At 42.3% G+C, this 24,191-nt stretch overlaps 1 protein-coding gene across 3 annotated transcripts in view; it reads right to left on the minus strand.

Annotated features, from left to right (window-relative positions):
* The window catches only part of LOC134156213 (cadherin-4), a 459,282-nt gene that overhangs the window by 24,036 nt on the left and 411,055 nt on the right, over positions 1-24,191 (minus strand). For all 3 annotated transcript variants that reach the window (XM_062604082.1, XM_062604083.1, XM_062604084.1), the window contains 2 exons: positions 23,236-23,373; positions 3,162-3,347 (listed from right to left, as the gene is read on the minus strand). In XM_062604082.1, coding sequence (XP_062460066.1) covers positions 3,162-3,347; positions 23,236-23,373 — 324 coding nt within the window. The remainder of the gene's footprint in view (positions 1-3,161; positions 3,348-23,235; positions 23,374-24,191) is intronic.

The following is a 24,191-nucleotide window of genomic DNA, read 5'->3' on the forward strand; positions in this document are numbered from 1 at the left end:
TATGATTCTATGACAGCAGGATCCTAAAAAACCCCATAGAGCCACCACACAACATGAAATTAAAAAGTAGCACCTTTGCAGATACCCCTTGATGGATGTTCAGCATCTGATCTGGCCCAACTGCTCTGAAACATCCCCTTGGAGATGCTGCACATCCTCCTCTTTCAATAGCGCCTCTGACCTGGCTGCAGCAGAGTGAAGCCAGGTGTCCTCCTTTTCTCAAGGTATTTTTAACTAAAGTGAACAAATTTTTTTTATGTTATTGTTGAGGCAAATAATAACTGAAGCCTCGGAAGTATCTCCATTAGAAATTCAGAGCTCTGATGCATGCAGAGTTTATAATACCATTTTACTTAGCGGGCTGCCACAGGGCAGCCACTGCTGCTCTGGGAGATTGTCTTCAGACTCTGCGGTGTCTCATCTGAGTGGGAAGTTTCTCTCTCCCCTTGATCGAGGCTTTCTTTGAAGATCAGGTTCTTGCACAGTTATGAAAATGGTTTGGAAAGGCATGAACAGAAGAAGGAAATATTACACTTTTGGTGACTGACGGGAGCTGGGGTTTTGCCAAGGGTGGATACAAAAATGCCCTGCCTGCCAAGGGCATCATCTGAACTCCAAGAGGCTTCTTGGTTTGGAAACATTTTTGGCCCTTCATTTCTGACCCCGAAACTACTGGTGAAGGGGTGGGATTCTTCACAAAACATCCTTCTCTGCACTTTTCTGTGACTGCCATAGCTCAGATGCAAACCCCTTTGCTTGTAGGAGTGGGGAGTTACAATGAGCAGCTTCAAAGAGCCACATAAAAAACCACCCATGTAAGGTCTGTAAATAAAAGGTTCATTACCTGACTTAATTTTTTACCTGGGTTTTCAATCTACATCAGTGATCAAACCAGCAAGAGACTGCTCCAACACCACGAAGAACACGCTCTGATCAGCCACCCACTCTGATGTGCATACGTTCCCCAAATCTTTAAGCATGTTCACTTATTAACAGAGAACAAAATATTTCAAAGAAGAAGGTGGAATCCTAAGAGTCTTCCCTTCTTCACCATGAAAATTTAATCACAAGCAATTTCACTCATTCTCCTTGCTGAAAATACACTAGAAAGCCTCCTGGGTTGATAAGGGTAGGAAACTCGGGGTGCTCAGGAGGATCAGGTGAGGATATAAAGTGAAGACATTTAATGCAATTTCAAGCTTTGAGCTCAGCTTGACAATGGTGGATTTTCCTGTGGTTCTCTGCATTGTGATCACGGTGGGTTACACAGCAGTGGAAAGGCAACACCAGCATCAGTGGTGTCTTGGCAAATCCTTCCTGCTTTTTCCCTGCAAGTTCTGAATAAGGGATGGCTCAGTATGCAGAAGTCCTTGTGTAGTAGTGATGATCATGTAAATCCCCTGTTGTTCATTCTGATCTGCCTTTAAACTACAGTCCTGACACTTTACTAGATTAAGGGGCCCTCCCTTGCTCCCAGTGAAAACATTGCACTTCAATTTCAGACTGGCTGCTGCTGTTTCTGGAAGTTAAATTCTTGCATTTTACTTTGTTGAATGTTTTCTGTTTAAGCAATATATATATATATATGGATATGTGTACAATTACATGCACATATGCATCCATACACATGGGTGTCCAGGACCACTGCTAAGCTTGAAGAGGTTTTGTAACCTTGCACCAGGTAAGGCTGTCAACTATCATTTCAAAGCAATAAAGAGTGGCAAATAAAAGGACCCTGATGAAATACCATCTAGCAGGTAGATGATGTTTCCCTTAAAGTTTCAGCAAAGTGGCATCTGCAGACACACACACATAGCTCGGGGGTCAGAGAGCAGGACAAGCTCACACGTTCCTACCAGCATAACCTCACTGGCATTTCACTGATGTCATTTTTCCTAATACCCAAGCTATGTGTATTAAGAATGACTGCCAGTTATTAGCTACAAGGGAGCAGGGCTCTTTTTTTTGCACCACAGAGCTGTTTTTAAATCACATTGCTCTTTAAACATTAGTGTTTCATCCTATGTTGTTGATTAGAACTTTCTGTTAGAGAAGGCCAGACTTATCACACGATGCAGGCTTTCCATGTTTTCCAGATGCAGTTCACAGTGCATGTCGTGCGAGCTCTTAAAGACCCCAGCAGCCTATTTGTGGTGCCTCTGTTTTTTTTGGTAGTCAGAGGGAGCATCCACAGCCATCTTATCCGGGAAGAGATTCAGTGAACTCTGGTTCTGGTTATGTTCTGGCTGTGTGTAGTGACTGCAAAAACATTCACTGCCTGGGTTGCTGGCCTCAGTAACTGAAAGGGAAGAGAATGCTCAGATAAGGATAAAGTCATGTTCTTTGGAGGCAAGGAGGGAAACAGAATTTGATACTTGCTGCAGGTATCTTGAGGGCTCAAGCTCTCCTAATGCTGAAAGCAATAGATGGAGGAAAGAAGGGATGATGGATATTTAACAGTCTTATTTCACAGTCTTTCAACAAGATCCTCTGCTGATCTAGGGAATGGATTTCACTTGTGAGGAGCTATTCTGAGCTGAGGATATGCCCCACACTGTGTGTTTATCACTTCATACTAGGAAAATTTCTCCAAGTTTTTTCTGCCAAGCAACTCAGTTGGAGGAAAATCTCTCCTTTCTTTCTGTTGCCAGGAAATGCATTCCTCCGAAAATCTCTCCTGCACTGCCTGCTTTCTCAGAGGATCACTTGACTGATCCCCTGCTGTGAAACACTACCCCCTGATTCACAGCTAATGGGGAGTTTTCTGGCCCAAGAAGGAGAAGGTGCAGCCTCTGCCCTAACCTCACCAGGCAGGGCAGGGCAAGCACAGACCAGGAGCCATTCCCCCTTGCAGTGCTCAAAAAACTAAGGAGGAGCGGGACACGGAGGTTGGGCTCAGAGGCTGGGAAGAGCCTTCAGCTTCATGAAAGCTTAGGGTGAGAGCTGGGCTGAGTTGGGAAACGCAGAACCAGCAGCATATGGTTGAAGTAAAAGTATTCAGGACTCCTGCATGGGCAGAGATGGAAAACAACAGATTTGAGTGCTTGCATTTCCAGGGTAGAGAAGCCATGAAATAACTGCAGGCTTCTGGCAATTCCTGTAGCCATAGCTAGCCTAGAGAAATCCAGACAAATCTGGATTTCCTTTGTTGTCCCCCTTACCTTCACAACGGTTACCATGCCTTCGTTGGTGACTGGGTCTGTCCGGATAGTGAAATGGCCCGAGGGGTCTCCGCTGATGATGCGGTAGATGGCATTCCAGTTGGGGGAGTGAGGCTGGTCCCGGTCCATCACTGTCAGATTTGCCACCACCACCTCCACTCTGTTCTCAGGAACTTCTCCTGAATACTGCAAACAAAAGACAGGAGCTGTCATGATGGGAGCTTTCCTCACAGTTACCTCTCCTCTCCTCTCCATCAGCACGCTGACTGGGAAATCAGTCTCATGAAGAGGACCAACGGGGTCCACACACCCCTTTCTCACATCAGGTTTTCCTATTTTTTCCAAACCATTCAAAGCCTAGTTTCACCTCTCCACCCCATGGAGGAAAAACCTCTATCACCAAACCATTGCCCAAGATTGGGTAAATGCTTGAAAGAAATGAACAAAAAATGCTTTTGTTGTTCAGTTCCAGTAATCAGACAGTTAATTGTCAACAGCATCTAAAAATGGCAGACTAAAATGTGCATTTTTAAGGATGACTATGTCCCTTTAACCTGAGGTATTTTGCCTCACTCAGATTTCATTGATGGCATTTTGTTGCTTTTCAGTGATTTTACTTAATTTTCTTTCTTTCTTGCCCTTGATTTGATTTTGTCTCATTATTTGAAGTGTTTCTTGGGATTTTGCCACAGCCTTTCCTGGTGCTTAATTCTCTCATTTAGCACTGATTTTCATGGAGCATGTCCCACTCAGGCATATCCTGATGCATTAGCTGCATTCTCCTGCTTTCCAGCCCTTGATTTATCATGCGGCTGATCAGGGATCCTGGCCTGTGAATACTTCCAGTGTTTGGGGCTGCCAGTAAGACACATTCCCAGATTTTCAACTGTCCTCATCTCTCAGCATCGCCTATTAGCAGCACTTGTGAATGAACATTCTGATTGACATATGGCAAATTAAACACTGGGTAAATGATGGGAGCGGCTGGCTCTGAGTCTGCAGCTGAAATCCTTGCCCCAAACTGCAGGAGCAGAGCACTACTGGAAACCTGGCCTTTGGTGTGCACAAATGCCAGGTTATGTAAATGATAATAAATCATTCCTTTGTTAGCACAAGACTCCCTTTCCACTCGTACCACATACCCATCCACTGGAGTCTTTCAGTTATTTGTGCTTATATTTAGTATATATTATTCTACCACTGACAGCAAAAATATTCAATCTGCCTCATGTTAATGGAAATTTAAATTTGCCCTTTAGTGGTATCCTGAGTGGCATTTTGCCCTCTCTTCTGTTATGCACCTGTCCTAAACAAGTTTTCATTAGTGAATGCAGATGGCATCTTTCTCCAGCCATGCTGAGTGGTGGGCAAGAACAGTGGGAAGCTGCAGGATAATTCTAATTCCAGTACACACTACAGCTCTTCTTCTCTCTTTATTTGCCATGATTTCACTCATTTTTTACCCATTTTCTTGCTCAATTTGGAATCTCTGTGGCACACAGCTAGAGCAGGGGAAATATCATATGGAAATTCATCAAAAGCCTCTTGAAAAATCCATTAGATTATGTCATATGTGCACTCCTATTACCAATCTTGTCTGAAACCTGCTACAAAGAACTGAAGGAGATTAGTTAAGCAGGATTGTCTCTTGCTAAATCCCCACTAGTTATTGCCATTACATTAAATTAATGTCATATGGCATGCCAGGGTTGACAAGCTGATGAGCCCCTGTCTCTTTTAGGAAGTGGCTGCACTACTAACATCAAGCTATTGTACTGTAATTTCAAAGGTGTTAAGTGCTGTGTGCTGTTGTCTCAAATCCTTTGGCCTAGGACCACATTTCTTTGTCCATTACTACTAACGTATGCCTTGCAGAACCAAACAGAATTAACTCATCAAGAGAAAGCTACCAGTTGTATTTAAGACACTGAATAGAGCCAGTCCTACAGGCTGCTGAACACCATCAGCAGGTCACAACCTAAGACAGTTTACATTTTTAAAATATAAGGTATATCAAAAATTATAATACACAAGCACATCTCAATATAAAGCCTGGATAAAGATCCCAACAGCATATAGAGCTTTTTTATCAGTGTGAAACCCACAGTGCTTCCCATATCCTGAGCAATCCAGGATGCCTATTAGGCATAGTTAGGGAATGGTCAGTCCTATGCAGCACTGAGGGTGGATACTGTCTATTAATTACGCTTCTAAAGACAAATGTTTTTCTGATGAGAACAGATTACCTTCACTGGAATCAAAGGAGCTATCCAAAACTCTTCAGGTTAAAAAGATCTTGGTGAGATACACCATGAAGAACAATTTTCATCACCTATTGGGAATCCAAACTGGAGCCTGCCTTTTCTCCCTCTAACATTCCCCCACTATCATTCTTATAAGTAAATGCTGTAATGTGTGTTGTCCACAATTGTCTTTACCTTTAATAAAAATTAACTAATGACATTAAATTACACCTACTAAAGGAAGGATGGCAGCTCAAAGCTACCCACACTTCTTTAATGTCATTCCTTCCCTGCCCAGGAGTAATTTAGTATAATGAACAATGGCATCTTTCACTATTTCACTCCCTGTGCTGTAAGCTCTCTTTCATAAGATTACAACTGATTTTGAAATAAAGAGAAGCATACCTATCTAAACAAGGTAAAACAATGGGCAATGGAGGAGCTGCTGGAGTAAACATAAGATTGATAAAGCAGTGCTTGACCTACACCTGTAGCATTTACTCATATTCCCCTGTATTTCACTTAGCTTCACTTTCAGTTGTTGCATTTGAAGACTTTAATTTCCAGAGTGCCTTTTTAAAGACGATTCAGAGGGATTTCTACAGCTGATCATTACACACTTCACCTCCCTTCTCAGACAAGGATTTGTTCTAAACCTGGCATGTTCCTAAATCCTTAAATTCCATAGGGTCTTTTTCTTTCCCCTCTGTCATGGTTTAAGCCCAGCTGGTAACTCAGAACCATGCAGCCGCACACTCATTTCCCCTTTCTTTCCCCCCCGCTCCAGGAGAGATGGGGAGGAGAATCAAAAGAATGTAAATCCCATGGGTTAAGATAAAAACAGTCCAGTAACTAAGGTATAACACAAACCACTGCTGCTGCCACCAATAATAATAATGATAAGGGAAATAACAAGCGGAGAGAATATAAAAGGGGAAAAGGCAAAGAAAACAATAAAATCAAGTGATGCACAATACAATTGCTCACCACCCACTGACTGATCCCCAGCCTGACCTGAGCAGAGATCTGGGCCTTCTGGGTACCTCCCCCCCAGTTTCTATACCTGCTGTGGTATGGAATACCCCTTTGGTTAGTTTGGGTCAGGGGTCCTGTCTCTGCTCCCTCCCAGCTTTTCATGCCCCTCCTCACTGGCAGAGCACGAGACTGAAAAGTCCTTGATCGGAGTAAGCATTGCTTAGCAACAACTAAAAACATCGGTGTGTTATCAGCGTTGTTCTCATACTAAAGTTGAAACCAGAGCACTGCACCAGCTACTAAGAGGATAAAAATGACTGCTACAGCTGAACCCAAGACACCCTCCCATAAAAGCCTGTGCTGGCATATGTCCTTCTCTCGTTCCTCTGCAGCTGGCCTTTCTGAAGTCATGTCTTGCTGGAAAGGTAATAATTCATTCTGACTTTCGGGTTGAATCAGATTACACTAAAATTGGTTAAGCCCAGAGTTTTCTTTCATCTCACTTGGTACCTGACAGCATATAAACATGCAGACAAATATCACTCTGGAGGAGAAAGGGATTGATGTAGGGGACAAATGATGAATTGACACAATGGCTTGACTTTGTGCAATAAATCTGAAGTCTGAGCGATGAAGCCATGCACAGCAGAGTAAAACCAATTAGCTCACTGCACCCACTCCTAGGGAGGTGTGGCATGGAAATGGATGAATACAAAGATAATTATCCAGGCTTTCTTCTAAAGGGAATTCCTTTTTTTCCAATGTTCTTGCTTTATTTTCTAGCTGGTTTTGCTAAAAAGCTGTGAAAGCACAGACTTCATCACATAAACATCTGCAGGAAAGATTTTTGTGTTGTCTCCAACATTTGCTAATGATGACACAACATTTGTTACAGGCAGAAGTGGTTTATGAAGGCTGAATTGCCTAGAGAAATAGTGTTTTATGACCTATAGATATGGATTAATGCAAAAGAATAAGGGCATCTCAGTCCTCTTATTAGACTCTGAGCCCTTACCCTGACAGCTACAACTGCTGTAAAGTGCTGCATCTTCTCTCTAGGTCCCCTAAGTTGAAAGAAACTGAAATGAGAGCACTCGTGAGCAAGTGGCGTGAGGTGTCCCATCTCCAACTGCTTTCTGCGGCCAGGACACCCTGTTATGCAGCAAGTTCTGGATATGAGGTGAGGTGCAGCCAGGAAAACCAGCAAACACTGGGAGCAGGCACAAGTATGCTTAAGGGCATACTCCTGCTATCTAAGTGCTGGCATGCGAGCCAACTGCTTACCTTTTCTGCATGATATTTAACAAAGACACTTGAATAGCAGGGAAATTAATAAACAACTGCAGTCTGGTTGCTGCAATCTGTGTAAAATGGGAAAAAAAAAAGATTAAAATCTCCTAATAAATCATTAATTGTGATGGGCCTGCCTAGCCGCAGCGCGGAAACAGGCAAATGCCATCCTAATTGATTGCTTCTTATTCCATCTTTATAGGCCTGCATTTTTTATTGTGAGGGCTGAATAAGCCCAGAGGTGTAAAAAACCTCTAGATTGTACTCTGTGTATCTGCCAAGTTGATATTTAGATCAATAATCCTCCTCCCCCCAAATCCCCCCTACTCCTACTACTTGTAATTTAGCTTTTCTTCCTAGCAGCCTAATTGCTGTTTTCTTAAGCCTTACTATCAATTCTCTGACCTTTAATTTCCAATATCATTTGCTGTACAGACGACTGTGCTAGGATGCAAGTTATCCTACCCCTCTACACTGTATGGGTCAGACTTGGCCATCAGCTTCTGTGGCAGTCAAATAGTGACCTCCAGGTTCTCTCTTCACCATTGTCATTGTGCAGTAGAGACCACAAGCTCACTTGAATCTCCCCAAGATCTGTATAAAGTCAACCTATTTGCCAAATCAGATTTGAGATGCTCACTTGTTTATCACATTTTATTAAAGAAATACTCACTCATTGAATGATCATAGAATCATAGAATGGTCTGGATGGAAGGGACCTTAAAGCTCATCTAGCCCCTACCCCTGCCATGGGCAGGGACACCTCCCACCAGAGCAGGTTGCTCCAAGCCCTGTCCAACCTGGCCTTGAACACTGCCAGGGATGGGGCAGCCACAGCTTCTCTGGGCAGCCTGTGCCAGTGTCTTACCACCCTCACAGTCCTTAGATAAGATGCTTACACTAAGACTACCATCTTTCAGATTATAGCCATTTCCCCTTGCCCTGTCCCTACATGCCCTTGTCAAAAGCCCCTCTCCAGGTTTCTTGTCAGCCCCTTTAATCACCAGAAGCTGCTCTAAGGTCTCCCCAGAGTCTTCTCCTCTCCAGACTGAACAAGCCCAGCTCTCTCAGCCTGTCTTCATAGCAGATGACCATCACCTTCTAAGTGCCAGCTTCTAAGTACCAACAGGAACTAAGTACTCACTTTTTCTGAGGCAGCCCATGGCATTACACCAACAGCAACCCCTCTGTAAACCTTTTAACTGTTGTTTTTTTTTATCTCATGCCCACAACATGCCCTGCACTGCAGTGTCCCTGCTTCAACTTCACGTTCACTTGGATCTACTCCACAGTGCATCCATGTATGCTTATACTTCAGACTAGTTATATGACATGTGGCAAATGCTTCCCAAAATGTTCTCTACTTAAGTGGCCACTGCACTCTTGCCAGCTCACAGTTTTGCTCCATTGGTACGAGGCCCAGCTGTCATGATGCTCATTCAGAAATGAATTGCTTGGGCTGCAGGCACCAGCTCGTTGCGGACAGGCAGGAGTCGGCCTTGCCCAGCCGAGTGGAGAAAAACACATGGCAATTAGCTCACCAACTTTTAAAGGATGCGTTGGAAGTTCTGCCTTCATCGTCAGTGGTTTGTGCTACTAAAATGCGTCACCTACCTGCAAAGCAGTTCTCACAGCTCCATGGTGCGGTGGAGCCGGTGCACCCACTTGTTTATTGGGAGTGTCTACAGGAACGCTGGGTGATGCTCAGCGTGGTCTCAATGCACTGGTTCCACTTCTGCTGGATGAGTTTGAAAAACAACAGCAGGACCTGAAGTTTTTCACTTCTGAATCTGATCTTATGACGGGGTGTAGAAAATCTCCATCACGTTCCTGCACCTGATCATAGCCATGGGCTTCATGCTTTGTCTTGACTTGTGTTGCTATTTCAAGACTTCAAATGATGACTAGATTTGATTAAATTACCAGATGTCCTCTTTGAATATGAAGACAAAACAGGAACAGAGGACAAGAAAGCAAGACCCTTTTTTTTTTTTCAGAAGCAGCAGAAGAAAATGGTCTGATTTCAAACTCTCTTGTGTGAGGAAGGAACGTGCAGGTTTCGCCTTGGTTCAAAGACACTTCGAGTACTTGCCAGGAGTTCAGAGACAAGAGCACATAATAGTAAAAGGATATTAAAGGTAAAAAAAGAAGTTTGCATGTCTGACAATGAGCACTATTTTTTTTTTTCATTATCAGATGTTACATTCTTGTGACAGCATGAAAAGATGCCACAGAACTGATGACACAGGACACTATACTGCTGCAAGATAATCGTTGCCAGATAAATGTATCTTATGAAATGAGGTTTGAACTTTGCATAGAATTTAGATATTTTGTAAAAATGCATTACAACACAAAGGAGCTTTTTACAATGTTCATACGAAAGGTTTAAAAAAGAGATTAAAATTATGCCCTTGGAAAGGCATATAGCCTTGTCAAGAAAAAAAGTACTCTGCATTAACCCCATGTAGGAAAGTAGTACTTTATCTTCATTTCAAAGGCTATAAAGAACAACTTTAATCAACCTACTTGACTTTGGGGACTTGCACGTCTCGCTGAAACTCATGAAATCTGGCATAGTGTGGTTTCCAGAACACAAAAGCCTTTAATCTGTAACCTGGCACTCTTGTACATTCAAATCCTGATACTATCTCCTTGTTAGGAACTAAAATTGTTGAATTTATCCAAAATGGGATCTCATCTCGTCTAAATAATATGGCCTTTGCAACAGTGACCTTTAACAATGGTTATACTCAACAATAAAAGATTTTATGTCGGGAGCCAGTGGAAACAGTCTATGTTAAAATTCTGATCTGATAGCAAGGCCTTTTATTTTCCAGTTTTAGACAAGAATCCTCTGAACATTTCATTTGCTCTCTTGTCTAACACACCTTTGTTTCTTGCTTTCAAAATGAACAGCAGGAAAAGGTAGCTGATAACTTTCTGCAGACTACTGGATTGTCACGTGTAATTAGTAATGCTATCTTTTAAATAGAGGCATAGATTTTAAAACAGCTGGAACTGCCTACAAAGCCTCATTCTTAATAATATATATATTTATACAACATACCAGTTTTGCACAGATACATTATCACTTTACAGTGGCTGACAGCCCTATGCTTCCCTTCAGCTGCAGAGCTAAAGGCTAAGGGACTTGCCCATGTAATTGCAGAACTGGGGTTGGAACCATGTCCTGCCCTTTGCCGCCTGTTTTGGGGCAGGATCCTGAAAACATCATTAATTCATGTGCTACTTGATAAATCCATTAGTTCAGCCTGGATTAGTCTATTGATCTCCCTAGTGCATTGCCATGTAGCCCTATGATCCCTGCTGAGCTACTGAGATGGAAAAGCTCCCAGACAGGAATGCTGGCAGAGATTCATGCACTGGAGATGATGAGCTCGATCACCAGCTCCTCCCCAAGCTCTGCACCACGTTGGCTTCAACTGGGGAACATGAACAGGTTTGGACAGCTGGGGAAAAACAGGCCAAACGAACCATTTGTGAAGCTCCCACCATCTCAAAGGCCAACTGTGGTTTAGATACGGTGACTTTAAATTGCCAAAGCAGTGCTAGCATCTTGTGCATCACCCAGCGTGGCAGGAGGAGAGCTTCCCAACATGCAGACTGCCTTGTTCGCACTTACTCTCTAAAATAACCGCCTTCCTTAAAAGTGGATGGAATTTATTTGATGGCACGTCAAGCCTCACATTTCTTTCTCCATCCTCACACTACAAAGTACCAAATAACACCCCTGTTTTGAACAAAACTCTGAAAACAGTTTTCCTCATTTACATGTAAACCAGATTGACAAAAACCGCTCGACAGAGTTCAGCTCCTAAGCGAGCAAAACACACTTCACAGCTCTGACTCTGTATTTCTTGGTGAAATGTGCACAGAAGAGGACGTTTTAATTCAGGCACCTGTAATAACATTTCATAAAGAAGGGCCTTAAGCTGATAATTCTGGTTTAGGATTTTCTTATTAACTGCCCACTCCTCATAATGAGTTTTTAATTAAGTTTTCCCCCTCCCCCTAGATTTTAAGGCATATAAAAGCTGTTCGTGTGCCTTTGGGATCTGAAGACACATATTTGGGAAAGGGGGAATTTTAAGAGGACTGAAACTGAATTTTTTTTTGTGTGCTATAATCCCGGTATTAAGAATTTTAACAAGCTTCCCATGAAGCACAGCTCAGCCAGTCTGCACACTGACTCCTGTGCAAACCTCTGCCCTGCAACTGAAATCTCTGTTGTTTCCACATTAGTCTCAGAATTAGCACACAAGGGGATTTTTTTCTTTATGACTAGATTTGAACACAATAATCAGGTGCTGAAAAACCCCCAGGGTTTGGTCATAAACAGGGTTATTGTTTATATTGACTAGACAGAGCATCTTTGTAGGAGAAAGTCACTGAAGCGTGTTTTATTCTAAAAGTGCTGCTACCATGGTTTAAAGATGGGATATTATGAGCTGGTGCCTTGATGATCAATTTTCATCTCCTTACTGCTACATAAAATGTAATGGCAATGTTCATTGGTGGGGTGAGAGTAAAGAAAGATCTGTGTGCTCCCACCTGCACCCCTGTGCTGTGGTTTCTACAGGAAGGGAATAAGTGTGGGACATGTCTCCACATTGCAGGGGTTGCTGAAGGGCTAAACCCAGATGATTCAGCTGCAGCACTGCTCTGAAGTGAGCAGAGAGGAAACCTGCCCTTCCAACCCCCCCTTCTGATGTACTCCCCAGAATCACAGAATTGTAGAATACTTTGGGTTGGAAGGGACCTTTAAAGGTCATCTAGTCGTGAGCAGGGACATCTTCAACTAGACCAAAATCTGGTACTACAGGAAAATGCATCCCTGCCTGCTTACAGTAATTCAGAGCACAGAATGAAGACTAAATTAAATGCTGTGCAATTCATCAGACTTGCCATGAGAAAGAGGCTTCTTCTTGTTTACAGCAAGAAAGTCAAAGCGCATGTAGCAGAGAAGAGAGATGCAGTGAGAAATGGGAGAATACTGGGTTGAAGTGAAGGACTCCCTGTATACTTGTAAGTGTAGGAAGGGAAACATTCTTATTTCTTCTCTGTTATTTTTTTGGCATATTACTGCATTAAGCTGAATGGTTCGAAAAACTCTACCATACTCAAAACCCCTTTCAGAAACCTTTTAACCATTCTCTATGATTTTAGCTCTGCCTGTTTTCTGTGTTCTGACCCTTTCTTCTACAACTGGGAAGTGCTAAGACATCCTGGCCAGTTTGAAATACTTGATAGGAGAAAACTCACAGCACTACCAAATCCTTTGCTAAATCTCTTCCCTCCCTCCCCCCCAGCATGTCACTAAAGATTTCATAAGTGAAATGTGCTTAATGAAATTCCAGATATATATCCTCTTAAAATGACATCCCCTGGAAGCAACTATTTTTAAGGCAACAGAATATTGAAGAATTAAAATCCTGCCGACCCAAGGAAGTTAGCCAACTTCAGAAGGGGATTTATTTCAGTGCCTTCCTGTAGTGGAGTTACAAAATGCATTTAAATGTCTCAGCCTCACATCAGTGCCCAAGATGCTGTGTATTTTTAAGATAATGAAATAATCCACTACAAATGCGTATTTGCCCGGGACATCTGGCAGATGTGGAGATGTACCTGCCAGGGTTGTGTGGACGTCCTGGATGGTGCTGGGTGCCCACAGTCAGGCAACTGAACTGGGCCCTCCAAGGCCAGGTCTGGCCTCAAGAGGAGAATTAGGATATTTAATACAAATCCCAAAGTAGGAAGAGGCCCACAATCTATACAAAATCATTAAAATTTGAGAGAAATGCTACAGGTGGATAAATGCTAGATAAGAAATGCTGGCATGGGTAGGTACATGAGATATAAGAGCATTAGTGTCTGATTTCTCCTTGAAATTTTATCTTGACTGACACACCAGGGATTATGGGAATGGTGTCTAACCCACACACATGTAGCAGGTGGTAGAGACCACAGTGGTCTCCATCACAGCACATCCCAGAGCAGGAAGGATATTTCTCTGTAGATGTTTACTTCTTTTGACTACAGAGATTTTGTCAGTGACACCTGGCTGTGTCACACCTCATTGCACGCACGTATCTCACGTGTGCCCTGGCATCTCCTTCTCTCTAGACAATTCCTCCACAGCACTACTGAAGGCACAGTCTGACGATGTGGTCTACAGCTTCTCCCTCCAGATCTCATACATATTAAACAGGGAAGTAGAAGCAGAGAAGTCCCTGCTAAATGAGACATCGTACCAGGAGATACAGCACTGCCAGCTGTTGCAAATGAAACATCTGATGACTAATGGGTTATAGCAAGTGATAGCTGATAGGTGCCGTCATACCACATGGGACAGGGGTGGCCTCAGCATTGTACAGGTATCATCTGTGTTTTGGTAATATGAACCTGACTGCATAAACCAGCAAAACAGCAGGCTGGACAATCAAATGTCATAACAAATTATCACCTATCACTATGATGCTGATGATGGATAGACACATGCCTCTCAACGCCATCAACGACAGCTACCTGAAAGCACTGTAAAGAAAGGAAAGCATCCTGCTGTACATTATGGTGGGTTTATAATTTATAAGGTACAGAGGCAGAGGCTGTGCTCTTAAATCCTGGATTTCTACTACTTAGGTACTGAGAAGCAGGGCATGAGCAACAGTGTGGGCTCTACCTCTTTTGTGGTGCTGTAGCTCTAACAGGCTGAGATTGTGCTCTCTAGCATGGAGAGAAGAGGTTATATTACTCTTGATTTTACATTGAGCAGTACACGTGTTCAATCTGAGAGACACCAATAGAGTATTTTTTCCTATTCCCTTTCTTATTTTTTTTGCGACAGAAAACTGGAATCTGTAATGAAACTATCAGTCCCATTTGGTAAATCACTGGTCTTTGGCAATTTTAAACTCCAAAGTCTGAAAAATTCATTACTTCTAACTTCCATCAAGGGTGTTCCTGAAACCAAAATTACTTTATCAACTCAATTTAGCTTCTTGTGTAGACCTAATTCAGAAAAACTTTATCTTCTTGAATTGTTATTGCAATTAATTCCCCCCCCCTTCTTTTTCTGCTGCAGACGACATTTCAGTAATTAGATATTTTATAAAAATGAGTTATTCATTCAGAGTAGCTTCACTTTTATATTTGATTAATCATATTACCACTGAGGTCTGGGTTTTGTCTCCAAGGAAAGTTTAATGACCTCATTTTAATCCTTCTTTTAACCACCAGGCAGGTAGCAGTGAAGAGAAACAAAATTATCCTTTTTTTTTTTCCCTTTTCTCTCTTTTTATTTATTTTATTTCTTTTTTTTTTCCAATCTCAAGATTACATTTGATGTCTTTTCTCTGTGACTGACCCATTTACAAGGAAGAATCTAGCTGATTCCAATTAGGTTCAGGACAGAATCAGGCTAAGCAGAGCCTCACATCAGTGTGATGGTGAGGAACCAGAACTGTTTCACCGAATGGCAGTAGGTTTAAAGCACTGTACATGATCAATTTGGTGATAATTTGAAAATGAATGCTCTGAAAGGAAATAAACAAAACAAAAGCCACTGTAAATTTAGGTTTTGATTAATGGGGTCTATTAGTAAGAGACTTATATCAAGGAGACCACAATTTTTTATATGAATGCATATATACCCACACTATGTAATGGAATAATTCATATAAGCCACAATTTATGTGGGAGTAGAGACTTGGATATTATTGATGACTGCCTGCCTTATATCAGTATCTATCTATGCTTTGAATCTAGCTCTATGCTTATCTGTATTTGTGTAGTTGTAGGTATACATCTTTATATCTCTCTATCCATCTTGCAGACTACACTAAGTAGGCTCAAAGGCATTTCATCCTTTCTGTCGTGTGCTACACTGGTGTAAAGACTTAGCAGAAATCACAGAAGGGGCTGATGCTCTTTTTATTAAGACATGAGGAATTTTTGTTTTCCCATAAACTGAGAAATATCTTTCATTTCAGATGAAAGAGGTGACAAAATAAAGAGCAAAAGTTGAGTATCCACAGGAGAGCATGCAGCGTGTCTTGTTTTCCATAGCACGGCATTGAAAGGGCCTCCAGGCACTTAAAGATGCTGTGCTTGGGAAGAGCCACACTGCTCACAAAAGATCTGCACCCCGAATTGGGAGCTCACTCATTCCTTATCAGAATCAAAACTGTGTGGGCAGCACAGTTCTGAAGCTCTGCTGGGCAGGCTTTGCACTTAGGTAGAGATCCATCTCCAAAGGTCAGTTTGATTCAGATGATGTAAGTAACCTCTATCAAGACGTAAATACTTCCCTAACCACGGCTATATATGGGGCAGTAAAGCCCCTGGCATTTGCATGGCAAGTTCTGGGCAAAGCTGCAACAGGATGAGAAGAAAGAATAGTTTCTGCTTGTGCTCCCTCTGTTTGTTAATGCTACCTCTTGACCTAACATCCTTAGTCTAATTCATTGCTCATGAGAAAGGTTTTCATCAGGAGCTGCAGTGAGAGGCAGAAAGCCCATTTCAATTTATAAACACCCAGTTCTTATTTAGAAACACCAAACTGATATGTAGTTTTTAAGACTCCACCAACTATACATTTAATTGAAATACACACATTATTAAGTAGATGCTCATGTACCCACATGCTACTGGGCATATGTGATTCACTCGAATATAACAATTTATTTCAGTTACACGATGACAGCTCTGTAACAACCCAAGCTTCCCTGTGTAGTTTGCCTGAGCTTGGAAAATTGCAAGTGAACACAGTCACCTGGGATTTCCCATGAAAGCACAACTGATTTCTAACGATAAAGCCTGTCTTCAGGACTGGTCAGAGCTCCCGAGTTTGTAGAGGAGCCCAGTCCTGTACATTTGCTCACCACAATATTAGGTCTTTCCCCTTGCCAGCTCTGGCCTACGCTGTTCAACTCGATTTCTGCCTCTTACGACAAACGCCTCTAAATTATGCAAAGGGCGTAATTTTGATGATTTTATAATACCACATCATCCAGGCTAATCTATATTCAAATGCCACTGTAGACTTTCTGAATGGCACAGACGTAATGATGGGGACTGTGAGATCTGAATGGGCAACTGCATACAGAAATTGGGCTCAAAATTTAAGACCTTGATTTTTCCAGGCCTGGACATGTGTCCTGGTCCTGGGGGATGGTTAGCTACCCACTCCTACTGTTCTTTTTTCCTGGATCAGTGTGGTAAGACCACATTTCAGGAAGCCCTTCGAAGGCATCCTGGTCCTTTTTTGCAGTCTGCAGGAAGTCCCACTGAAATCCTGCTCCTGCTGGATTCTCCCTTCACAGCATAAGATTAATTTGTAAAACATGAGCATGCATGTAAAAGGGATTTCTCATAATGCTCACATGTACCGAATGCTTCTGGATACATCTGGCTATAAATGTGCTTAGGAAATCCCAAACCGCCGTCAGGCTGACTTGGTTTGCAATTTTGGTTTCCTACCTCCATTAAACATCCTTTCTCCAAACTAGACCTATTTACGTCTTTGCATCGCACTCATTTGGAAGTCAGTATCTTGCAGCCTGAAGGAAAAGCTGAGGGTTTTCTCTGCTGCTTTGCTATTTTTGAACTCTCCATTAAAACCAGAGCTCAGCAGGATTCAGCTGTGGGGCCGGAGGTGAGGTGAAGCTTCACCCCAAGTTTGCCACTTGCAAAGTCACATTCTTACAGCTCACACCAGCTATTTCTGCAGCTCTGGATAGCATTGCTCTTGCATTAGGTAATGCACAGCTATACTTTTGTCCTCAAACAACTGACATCATAAGAAATGCATGCAGAACAAGGAGTACAATTTTGATTTATGCTTGCTTGCTCTTCCACAGTCTTGGCAAATTCACAGAGCAGGAGGACTCAGCCAGCATTATGCCACAGCTGTGAAAAAGGCACATTTGATTCTAGGAAATATTAGAATTCTTGTTCAAGACACTGAAAAAAATCTTCTCTGGATTACTATATACAAATTGGGTCAGAAGAAAGATATCTGAGCAGAGCCTGGAGCACAGCAGGGTCAGCAAGATGAGCAGGGGAACAGAAAGCTGTAATGTAACAAGGGGCTGGAGGAGCTCGGCTTGTTCAGCTTCACCAAACAATATGCACTAGCATATCAGGGTGGAGATGGGAGAGAAAATGGGAAGGAAACATCAACATGAGAGAAAGAAGAGCTATGGTAAGGGCCAACGCTAGCATGGCAGTACTGCACTGAGAGCCTGCTTCACTTTCAAATTTCAAAGCATTTCCCAGCGTGGGCTCAGCAGCATTTTCGATGGTACTCAGTGCAGCCAGAATACCTGTCAGACAAAGGTCAGGCATTTTTGGCAGTGCAACGTCAAAACCAGAAAGCCCATTTAACCTGGGTCTCCATGGCATTTTGCCCATGAAGCCACAAGCTCTTCAGATGCAGATTTCACTGCTGACTGATTCAGCCCAGTACAAGCCTGGTTACTAACTCAGAGTTACTGTAGGAGCCAGAGACGAGTCTGATCTGACGCAATTAAACAGCCCAGTTAAAAAGTGGCAAGAACTGATTTTTCTAATGTACCTGCAACAAGTACTTGCTCCTCCAATGACTAGTGAAATCCACTTTGTAACTAGGTTAATCTTACCCAGCTATACATGTTCTTCTGCTAGAATATGAGCCTCTATGTACACAGGGTGTTATTCTGTACCAGGTGCTCTGCTTTGAGCTCACAGCCAGCCTTGGATCAGATTGTTTTTGCCAGGCCAGCAAGAGTCAATGCTGCCTGGGCACTGTGAGCTGGGAAGCATCCACCCCTGCCCAGTAGTCCATTCTTAAACCTTTAGAGCTGTTCCTAATGTAATTCAGTGCCCAGATTAGCCAGTGAAGCAGCGTGGTGAAGGGGATGTGGGCCTAGAGCTGCCTCTTTAAAACATACTCCACTGGATTCAGCCTTGGAAGAGGAGATTCTCAAAGCAGTGCCAAAGGGCAAATTTTAAAGTAGCTTTAAATAAGACCTCCTAAGGCTCAGGAGCTTAAAGAATTTCAATAACCCAGATTCTTTTTTCCCCTTCCTTTCTTTCCTTTTCTGTTTTTTTAAAGGAGATGTTGATTGCCAGGCAGGTTTTCCCAAGAACCCACAACCTCAACTAATCACAAGCACTTCAGCCCTGCAAAATAATATTTCCCTTACACAGGCTACTATAAAAACAAGTTCTGCACAGTAGGCAAATTTAAAATAACTTTTAATTAACATTTAAGACACAGAAGTCTGATCATGCAAATTCATCTGCGTCTCCTCTCGGCGCCTGATTGTTCCTGATTGAATACGATAAAAATAGACTTTGTATGAGCCAAGTGTAGGCATGGATTTCTTTCACTTCTCCTCCCCTCTGATTATGAATTTCCTTAGGTAAAGTGGAAACCCCTGGATGGCCATTAACAGTACCATGGGTCAGCCTGGAAAAAGCATCCTACCTGATACGAGTTCACTGGAATTAAAGGCATTCCTTCTGTGAGCAAAAAAGATGCTCCCACATTACACAAAATCTCACCCGACACTATCCAGCATTGTCTCAGCTGACTTTTAATCTCTGAAATACTAATTTCACTGCACCCCCCTGTATCTGAGATGAGCATCTGGCCAGAGGCTCAGCTACAGATCTGTATTAACACAGAGAGAATGCAACTCGCCTGCACATGAGAGATAAATATTTGAAGGGAGGCTGAGGAATTTCCACATAATTAAAACACGTCAGAGGGCATGACCCTGTTAGGAGGAACAAGGGCTCTGTATGAGGGAGGACACACTGATACCAGTTCCATTATCTTGTAACAGGAATGGAGCCGGTTTCCCCAATAAAGCTTCCTACAAAGCTGTTGTAACACAGCCCTGTCAAAATGTCACTATGTTACACCAGTAAGCAACAATGTCACATGAAGAACACAATGCAAAGAGCACGTTGAAATCCCTTAGCTGTCCACAACAGTGTTCTCTGGGTCACGGTCCTGGACTAAATCATTACAATTGCCCAGAATAGCAGCCTACGATGCTAACAGCGTTTCACAGGATGCTCCACTCTCCTGATGCAGATTTGATTGCTTTCTGATCTGGGACTCATGGATCCCTTGTGAAAGAGAGAGATTTCCTCACTGTTAGCTCTCTGATGCTTTTCAGCATGGACAGAAAGCATCATAGGTAAGAAAACATTCACCATCACAATAAACAGAGCTGGAAAGGATTACAGGAGATCACCCTCACCGTGCCCCAGCACCTCACAGTTCAACGCAGGTAGTCCTGGTTGTGACTTCCAGGACTGGTCAATGCCCCTTGCTGATGGAGACTGCACTCAAGTTAACAGCTGGCTTTAGTTTAAAATTGCTTTCACTTTGAGACTGTGATTCCTCCCACCTCCCCGTATAATTTCAGTTGGGGCTGTTTCGTCCCCTGCTGTTGTGCAGGATCTTCCCCCAGCCTTTCCAGTGATGTTCTAGAGGGTGTGAAATCCACATCAATCTATTTTCACGTAAGCAAGCAATCTTTCTGGAGTTTTACTGGAGTATCTTCTATTTGTACACTTAAGGACCTTCTGTGTCACTTTATTGCTCTTTTTCCACTTGTTATCTAGCACTACACTTGATCACAGCCCATCTGGTATTTTGGATGTCCATTAGCTAAGACACCTCCACTGGTTACCCTGTGAACGTGGCATTTTGGCACTTGTGTGCCTGTGTCTAAACTTTCACATGGTCTGTGCATGCAGGTCTCTTCTCCCCCTGCACAGCGTGCTCAGCTGCAGACGTGACCTGACTTCCTTGGCCATCCCAGTGGCTGTTTTCTTCTCTCCCGTCCTGTTGTTAAATTTTACACAGCAACATTAATTCCTGCTGCTGAATCCATGAGCTGTGACACCAGCATGATGCAGTGTCCGCCTGAGCTACATTCTTACCCAGAAACGATTAAGTCTAAAACCACCCTGGGTGAATGACAGGTAATTTAGGAGCACTACAGGGTGGGCCTTTGTATGTGTCTATGCTGAATACGGTTCCTCGAGTTCCTTTCGTCTGGCAGCTTTCCAAGAGCAAACCACAGTTTCAGTTATTCAGCCTATTTTGTTTTTACAACAGCATCTCAATACACAAGTATTCAAAATATAGATATCCCATGTCTCTCCAAACAGTCCCCAGTCTTAAAAGAGACCATGGGTTTTCTTACCCTCTGAGGAGCTGTGGATTTCCTGCAAAGAGATTTCTGCTGGTTTTTAGAGGTGCTAAAATGCAGATCAGCCTATTTGAGGACAGCGAGGAGATTCAGCTCAGGTTTATAGAGACAGCCTGATACTGTTCTCTCTGTCAGTCAGGGGAAAACCATATTATACTTTCATACTCATGTGAAATACATCCTGCCTATACCAGGGAATATATCAAAGATATTTGTTTCCAAAGAATCAGAAAATGTAACTGTAAAACACCACTGGTTTTCAAATCTTTATAAAGTCTCGTGTTCTACTGTATAAAGCCCTTTGGTTCTCGAAAAATCCTCAATGATTGAAATTACATAAATAATGCTACACATCAACCCTGCTTAGAAGAAGAATAGCGTTTTCTAATCCATTTAACACAATCCTATGGGTAATTCTCTTAATGGTTTTTATTCCTTCCACGTGTAACAGAGACATTAAATACTCGGGATTCACCTTAAAGGAAATTTCCATTATCTCACCTGCATCAGATTCAGCTTTGGAAAGTGTTTTGGAAAGGCATTAAAATTCATCACATCGGGAGGGACACTGCCTACCAGAAGGTACTGATGTGCAGGTGTGACTACCCCGACACACTCATCCTGCTACCCAAAGCCTCAGCTCCGGACTTGTGCTTGGAAAAGATCAGGCAACCTGGGTCATCTGGAACAACCTGTGCTTGAATGACATGGCCACTAGATGTCATTCCTTTTTCACTCAAATGCAAGTTAAAGTAGTATTTACCTGGCAGAATAAGGTCCCCCTGCAAACACTAGGAAGCTGGAGTATGCTTATTGCCGTGGTGAAGAGTCCCATGGCCTGAGAGACACAAAGCTCTAACACTGGACGCTACAAAACTTCCCAGAGAACAATCCCATGCTGGAAGGAGAAAGGAGCACACGCCCCAAGACTTCTATCAGATTTTTACGGCTCTTCACAACTGTATGCATCACACTTAAGAAGATATTCAATGATAACTTTTCAACACAAAGCTCGGTGTGTTCACTATGACAGGTATAAAAAGCATGTCAACCCACCCTATGCACAGGCTGCAGATAGACACCCAGATCTGAAAAACAGCTGGGTCCCCGTTTTTTCTCTGGTTCAGGAAGAACTTAGTGGAATCTAGTCACTTAGTCAGAAAATTCTGGCACTGCTCAGGAGCTGAGCACATCACATCCATGAGCACAGGACCCAATAGCAATGGGAGGGAAGGACCCAGACTCCACAGCTGGCACAGGGCACACCTGAGTCCACGGTGGCATAAACTGGGCTCTGCATGACTGCCTTGAGTTCCGCTACGTATTTATAGTTTGTAAGGGGAAATTTCAGTATTTTGTTAATAAGTATTTGCAGACCCTCTAAGGTGGAATGAAAATTCAGAATAATACAAATAATAAAAGGATTCCTCAAAGGATGCTCAGTGACTTGAGCACTACACAGTCAGACTTGCCATATTTTTAAAGATTTGGTATCAGTTTAAGATACATCATTTATTGCTCCTTGTAGACCCTCATATGAATATAGACAGTGGATTTCTCATTTATTAGCAATTTTAGAAACCTCAGAGCAGTAGAGGTCTACATGCTATGCACATTTCAGATGGTCTGTGTCTTATCAGAAGGCTGGAAAGAACCAGAGCCTATCATTTCAACTTCCAATTCTTCATTTTTACCTCAACCAGCTTTAAAAAGCTGTCATTTGCAGTCTATTTTTTCCCCATTGTCCCCCAGTAATAGCAACTGGGAGCAGATGAGGACATAATAAAGAAATACTGTGCTAATATAAGAAAGACCTTTAACTGATTAAAACCAGATGTACTGAAGAATGTCTACACATTTACTGCCAGCACACACAGATACATCTGTTAGAGCTGTCAATGAAGTACAGATTTTACTGGATACCTGTTACCATATAGAATATTTACTGCTTCCTTGAAATCATATTCAAGATAGTAAACCTAAAATATCTCTTACTGCTCAGGATTTCACTACAAGTAATAATAACTCTGATATGCCTATAGCCAGTTGTTGTGTAACAACTGTATCCTCTTTGGTGTATTTGGACATCCTCTGTTTACCACGTTATTGCAGCTTCTTTACTACCTTAGCAAAACTGGTCACCAAATTGTTTTGCTAGTTCATGAACCATCTTATCTTCCCCCTTTTTCCGCCTGAAAGTCTTTGTTCCACGGTTATCTATCACATTCTTCCTATCTGCCAAACCAGCTAAGAGAGATGAAGGATATAAACATCCATGAATTACAAGCATTATGTGTCCATGCATCATGGTGCTGATGTATCAATACTTACAGTGCTTGTAGTGAATTCGGGTGGGTTGTCATTCACATCTGTCACTGTAATGATTGCTGTTGCCGTGTTTGAGAGACCGTAGTTAAGATTTCCTTCCATATCTGTGGCTTGAACAATGACTATATACTGCTGAACTTTCTGGAAAATGAAAAGAAAAAGATTAGAAATAAAAATGCATCCTGTAAAATGCTTTAGTTTATTTTCCACGTACAAGTGCAATCTTTACGCACACTAAGAAGTTAATCAGATTCCAGATCTTAGTAAAAAAAACCCAGATATTATTGTCTGGGTTTTTGAAGGTATTTTTACAGAGATTGGTGGATAGCACCCACTTTATGGGAAAATAAACATCTTACGGGCAAAATTCCTTGGTCAGACCAGACATTTTTGTTAGTTTTTAAGCATTTTCAGCAACATTAGCTTCTGCCGTCTGAAAACCAGTAAAAATTTTGCTAATGTGTTTTCATTGAAAACATCACTAAGAACATTACACTCCCAAAATTGACAGCAACATTACGTGGCAGCTCTCCAGCTCGTTCTGCTCACACAGTTCGATGCCCACGAAGCATTCTGATACTTAAAATACTCCCCATGTTTCAATCCTTAACACAATCTTGGTAAATAAGGAGAATTTTAGTCCAGTATGAAAAATAAAAAATAAAATATTCAGTGCAATAAAGAGAAATTCAGCAGAACTGATTCAAATTCCTGAGCACCCCAAGCAACCTGGCTCTTAAAGAAAAAGCCTTACAGAGCCAGCCATAAAAATCACCCATTAAAGATCTTCTAAAAGACACTGTGTCAATGTGACTGGAAAACAGACCTGAATAAAACAGAGGGCATCTGAGCTTGCATGTGTGTACATCTCCCTAGGATGTCTCTTTACTTTGGAATATCTGCCCACTCCACAAAAAGCCTTCTCATCTTTAAAACTGGCCTCAACAAGAACCGTTTCA

This window comes from Pezoporus occidentalis, unplaced genomic scaffold (genome assembly GCF_034315485.1).
Source record: "Pezoporus occidentalis ecotype Australia unplaced genomic scaffold, CSIRO_AGI_Poc_V1 ctg83, whole genome shotgun sequence".
NCBI lineage: Eukaryota > Metazoa > Chordata > Aves > Psittaciformes > Psittacidae > Pezoporus > Pezoporus occidentalis.